Consider the following 5,603-nt stretch of genomic DNA (forward strand, 5'->3'; position numbering starts at 1 on the left):
CTCCTTAACAGCTTCTACCCCCAAGCCATAAGACGGCTGAACAATTAATCAAATGGCCACCCAGATTATTTGTATTGACCCCCCCCCCCATTGTTTTTACACTGCTGCTACTCGCTGTTTATTATCTATGCATAGTCACTTTACCCCTACCTACATGTACAAATTACCTCGACTAACCTGTACCCCCGCACATTGACTCGGTACTGGTACCCCCTGTATATAGCCTGTATATTGACTCGGTACCGGTACCCCCTGTATATAGCCTGGTTATTGACTCGGTACCGGTACCCCCTGTATATAGCCTGGTTATTGACTCGGTACCGGTACCCCCTGTATATAGCCTGGTTATTGACTCGGTACTGGTACCCCCTGTATATAGCCTGGTTATTGACTCGGTACCGGTACCCCCTGTATATAGCCTGGTTATTGACTCGGTACCGGTACCCCCTGTATATAGCCTGGTTATTGACTCGGTACCGGTACCCCCTGTATATAGCCTGGTTATTGACTCGGTACCGGTACCCCCTGTATATAGCCTGTATATTGACTCGGTACTGGTACCCCCTGTATATAGCCTGGTTATTGACTCGGTACCGGTACCCCCTGTATATAGCCTGGTTATTGACTCAGTACCGGTACCCCCTGTATATAGCCTGGTTATTGACTCGGTACCGGTACCCCCTGTATATAGCCTGGTTATTGACTCGGTACCGGTACCCCCTGTATATAGCCTGGTTATTGACTCGGTACCGGTACCCCCTGTATATAGCCTGTATATTGTTATTTTGTTGTGTTACTCTTTTTTTTGTACTCTTAAAAAAAAAAACTTTAGTTCATTTAGTAAATATTTTCTTAAATCTGCATGGTTGGTTAAGGGCTTGTCAGTAAGCATTTCATGGTAACATCTACACATGTTGTATTCGGAGCATTTGACAAATAACATTTGATTTGATCAATGACATCAATAAGCTGCACTGAAGTCTAACAAATTGATTGGTCGAGTAGGCGGGTCTTCTGACTTTGTGGCCGTCGTCACACTCCCTCATCTGATTGGTCGAGTAGGCGGGTCTTCTGACTTTGTGGCCGTCGTCACACTCCCTCATCTGATTGGTCGAGTAGGCGGGTCTTCTGACTTTGTGGCTGTCGTCACACTCACTCATCTGATTGGTCGAGTAGGCGGGTCTTCTGACTTTGTGGCTGTGGTGGTAACTAGTGACGACCAGGGTAGCGCGTGGGAAACCGAGAGAGAGAACAGCAAAGTTAAAGACAGAGACAGACAGAGAGAGAGAGAGAGAGAGAGAGAGGGTGAGGAGAGGAGAGGGTGAGGAGAGGACAGCCGTAGTGAGAGAGAGACAGAGAATACATAAGTGCCAGTGAGAGATATAGAGAAAGTGAGAGAAGGGAGAGAGAAAAGTGACCATGTCCACCACTATGGCCGTCTTGGCGACCCGTCCTGTCCTCTCACCCGGCTCAGGAGCAACTTCCTCCGGGGGAATATTCCTCTCCGACCCGATCTACACCCCCACAACCACCAGCCCTCATCCAGACTCCCCCTTCCCGCGGCTCACCACCACCGGACTCCTCAACCCCTTCCTACCCGGCTCAGGAGTCCCATCCGGTGGCTTGGGATTCACCAACACACCGGTGTTTAGAGATCGAGTCATTTCCACCACTGCAACCACAACCAGTGAGTGCAGAATGGTGGATGTACACGGAGTAAAAGTAGCCTCTTTCAGCGTCGGAGGACAGGACGAGTTGATTTGTCTACCCCAAGTTTTTGACCTCTTTCTAAAACACCTCGTCGGCGGGCTTCATACCGTTTACACCAAGCTGAAACGCCTGGATATATGTCCGGTTGTGTGTACTGTGGAGCAGGTCCGGGTCCTGAGGGGGCTCGGTGCGATCCAACCGGGAGTCAACCGCTGCAAGCTCATCTCCAGGCGAGACTTCGAGGCGCTCTACACTGATTGCACCATTGCGAGGTAGGCTATGTTGAACTAAGTTTTATATTTTTATGTTTACATTTTTCTACATTTGTATCTTCGATTATCGTTGTAAACTATTCGTAAATGGCATGCGACCATGCGTTCAATATCAGTGGTGTAAAGTGCTTAAGTAAACATACTTCAAATTACTACTTAAGTCGTTTTTGTGGGGTATCTGTACTTTACTTTACTATTTATATATTTGCCAACTTTTACTTTTACTTCACTACATTCCTAAAGAAAAGAATGTACTTTTTTAAGCCATACATTTTCCCTGACACCCAAATGTACTCGTTACATTTTAACAGGAAAATGGGCTAATTCACACACTTATCAAGAGAACATACCTGGTCATCGCTACTGCCTCTGATCTGGCGGACTCACTAAACAAAAATGCTGGAGTGTGCCTCTGGCCATCCGTAAATAAATACAAATTACAAAATTGTGCCATCTGGTTTACTTAATATAAGGAATTTGAAATGATTTATACTTTTACTTTTAGTTTTGATACTTAAATATATTTAAAATCAAATACTTTTAGACTTTTACTCAAGTAGTATTTTGCTGAGTGACTCAATTTTACTTCAGCCATTTTCTATTAAGGTATCTTTACTTTTTATTTTTTTTATTTAGTACTTTTACTCAAATATGACAATTGAGTACTTTTAACACCACTGTTCAATATAAATAGGTTATGCCAGTATTATCTGACTAAACTCCACTCCATGGTGAATGAAGTTTCTGATGAACTCCACCAACGGAGTGGAGCAGAGACCAGGTTTTGTGGAATTCAGCTACAACTGCATTGATTTGCCCAAGGTCAATACTTCAACAATGTAATGATGAAAGGCCCACCTATAGTACATCGATTGGCCCAAGTCAACTTATGAAAGGCCCACCTTGTACCTATGTTGGTCCTCTGTAGTAGCATGCCTTTCATTGTTTGCTGAAATCCAGACTTTTTCAATAAACTTTAATCGAATACCACCACTGACTGTTTCCTTGTTGAGATTCAATTGGAACATGCGCGTTCGCTGCCATCTCAGCGGCATCATGTCCACAGGGGCACGTACCCCCTTAGATTTGTCCTGTAAAAAGAAAAAGAAAAGAAAATATATAACAAATAAATATATATATATATATATTCTCTGTAATACTACTAACCACCAAGCAATTTTATAAAGTTAATGGACTAAATGAGTCTAACGTTACTCCATAGTCCGAGGACCTTAGATGTTCTGTTTAAAGGCGAATTGGCTCTGGAAGACAAAACAGCCAAATACTCCATCTAAACATGAAACGATTCTCAATTCCTGTACGGTTCTAGAAACCTAAATCGCTATACTTTCATATCACATCAAAAAAGTATTTAACAAATGCAAAAAAATACACACTTTACTGTACACTGTTTTAACCGGTTTAACACAGTTGCAGCCGGCAGTATTTTTCAGTGACAACACGTTTGTGGCGTCTGTCTTCCATGTACACACAGGTGTTTGGAGACGCAGGCTAATTAGCATCCCCCGCACACACACACACACACACACACACACACACACACACACACACACACACACACACAGACACACACACACACACACACACACACACACACACACACACACACACACACACACACACACACACACAGACACACGCACACGCACACACACACACACACACACACACACACACACACACACACACACACACACACACACACACTGAAAACTGAGCAGTAACTGTTGACACAAGTGGTTATATAAACAAATACATATAAATATATAAACAAACCGAAACATAGCACTTTATCTTTACCCTGAACTTGATTTGATCATAAATAAATATGTAACTTTTTTGTGCGACCTGACAAAATTCACATAGAAATGTAGGTTATAGATCTGTAATTATATATTTGAAATCAAGTCTAAGAAGCGGTAGATCTGTTCTATGTGCGCTATTTCTATGCTTGACGTTTTTAAGTTTAGTTTTTGCGTCTTTTACTTTCGGTTTTGTCCACCAGCTTCAAACAGCTGAAAATACTATATTTTTGGTTATGGAAAATATATTTAAAAGCGGTTTAGATGGTACAATGATCCTCTACACTATGCTTGTTTTGTCACATAAACTGAAATTAGGCAAATTATTAGAATTTTATCAACCAGGAAATGACAGAGCGATTTCTGCATAGTGCATCTTTAAACTGCTGCATGCTATTTAGTTCCATCTTGAATTTTATACTGGGGGGCCAGTATAATAAAAAAAAATAATAATAATAATATATGTATTCACTAACTGTAAGTCGCTCTGGATAAGAGCGTCTGCTAAATGACTAAAATGTAAAATGTAAAATGAATGTGATTTTTGCATACAGTACCAGTCAAAAGTTTGGACACACCTACTCATTCCAGGGTTTTTCTTTATTTTTACTATTTTCTACATAATAGTGAAGACATCAAAACTATGAAATAACACATATGGAATCATGTAGTAACCAAAAAAGTGTTAAACAAATCAAAATATATTTACATTTTAGATTCTTCAAAGTAGCCACCCTTTGCCTCGATGACAACTTTGCACACTCTTGGCATTCTCTCAACCAGCTTCATGAGGTAGTCACCTGGAATGCATTTAAATTAACAGGTGTGCCTTGTTAAAAGTGAATTTGTGGAATTTCTTTCCTTCTTAATGCGTTTGAGCCAATCAGTTGTGTTGTGACAAGGTAGGAGTGGTATACAGAAGATAATAGAAGTGCTCAGCATATGTGGGAACTCCTTCAAGACTTTTGGAAAAGCATTCCAGGTGAAGCTGGTTGAGAGAATGCCAAGAGTGTGCAAAGCTGTCATCAAAGCAAAGGGTGGCTACTTTGAAGAATCTAAAATCTAAAATATATTTAGATTTGTTTAACACTTTTTTGGTTACTACATGATTCCATATGTGTTATTTCATAGTTTTGATGTCTTCACTATTATTCTACAATGTGGAAAATAGTAAAAATAAAGAAAAACCCTTGAATGAGTAGTTGTGTCCAAACCTATGACTGGTACTGTACATAAAAGTTTATTTGGCACTGTTCAGTTTATCTTACATTAAGCTTGTTGCCATAACAGTCATAATTCTCTCCACTTGTTTTTACCAAGGACAGTTGGCCTATACAGTGTCACCCCCCCCCCCCACACACACACTAACACACACACAGTGGAACGGATTTGTCAGTTATAGTTAATAATTTGATTGGACAAGTAAAAACACAGTCGAGGTCCATTGTGCTGCAGCGCATGGATTCCACCGGCCAAAATTAAATTGACAGTTTTGTCATGCCTGTCTCCTCTCTTCTCTCCTATATATTTTGTTATTTTTCTGCTTGTGAAGAAAGCCCTAGATAGATTCCTTGGTTCACATCATATTAGTGTTGTGTTTCTAGATAGATTCCTTTGTTCACATCATATTATTCAAAATAAATAAGTGTTGTTTAGTTTAATAAATAAATTAGTGACGCACCACATGCTTTAGTGTCTGTCGCCAACATATCCAGCATAGATTAGTTGGTATTTAGTTGGTATCGCTTATTTACATAATTTAATGCAGTCCCAAATGGCATCCTATATTCCCTACCTA

The 5,603-nt window shown here is 40.6% G+C and overlaps 1 protein-coding gene across 1 annotated transcript; it reads left to right on the top strand.

The window, feature by feature from the left end:
• The first annotated feature begins 1,397 nt into the window (after positions 1–1,397).
• On the top strand, positions 1,398–2,413 carry LOC311118723 (dachshund homolog 2-like). The gene is made up of 2 exons (XM_084193505.1): positions 1,398–1,982; positions 2,294–2,413. The coding sequence occupies exons 1-2, from the start codon at positions 1,420–1,422 to the stop codon at positions 2,304–2,306; spliced, it is 576 nt and encodes a 191-aa protein (XP_084049631.1). The 5' UTR covers positions 1,398–1,419; the 3' UTR covers positions 2,307–2,413.
• The last annotated feature ends 3,190 nt before the right edge of the window (positions 2,414–5,603 follow it).

Source organism: Coregonus lavaretus, assembly GCF_964263955.1.
Source record: "Coregonus lavaretus genome assembly, contig: HAP1_SCAFFOLD_4823, whole genome shotgun sequence".
Lineage (NCBI taxonomy): Eukaryota > Metazoa > Chordata > Actinopteri > Salmoniformes > Salmonidae > Coregonus > Coregonus lavaretus.

What these genes read in the sequence shown, in the direction of transcription:
- LOC311118723 (XM_084193505.1), top strand. Translation starts at nt 1,420, where the DNA reads ATGTCCACCACTATGGCCGTCTTGGCGACCCGTCCTGTCCTCTCACCC.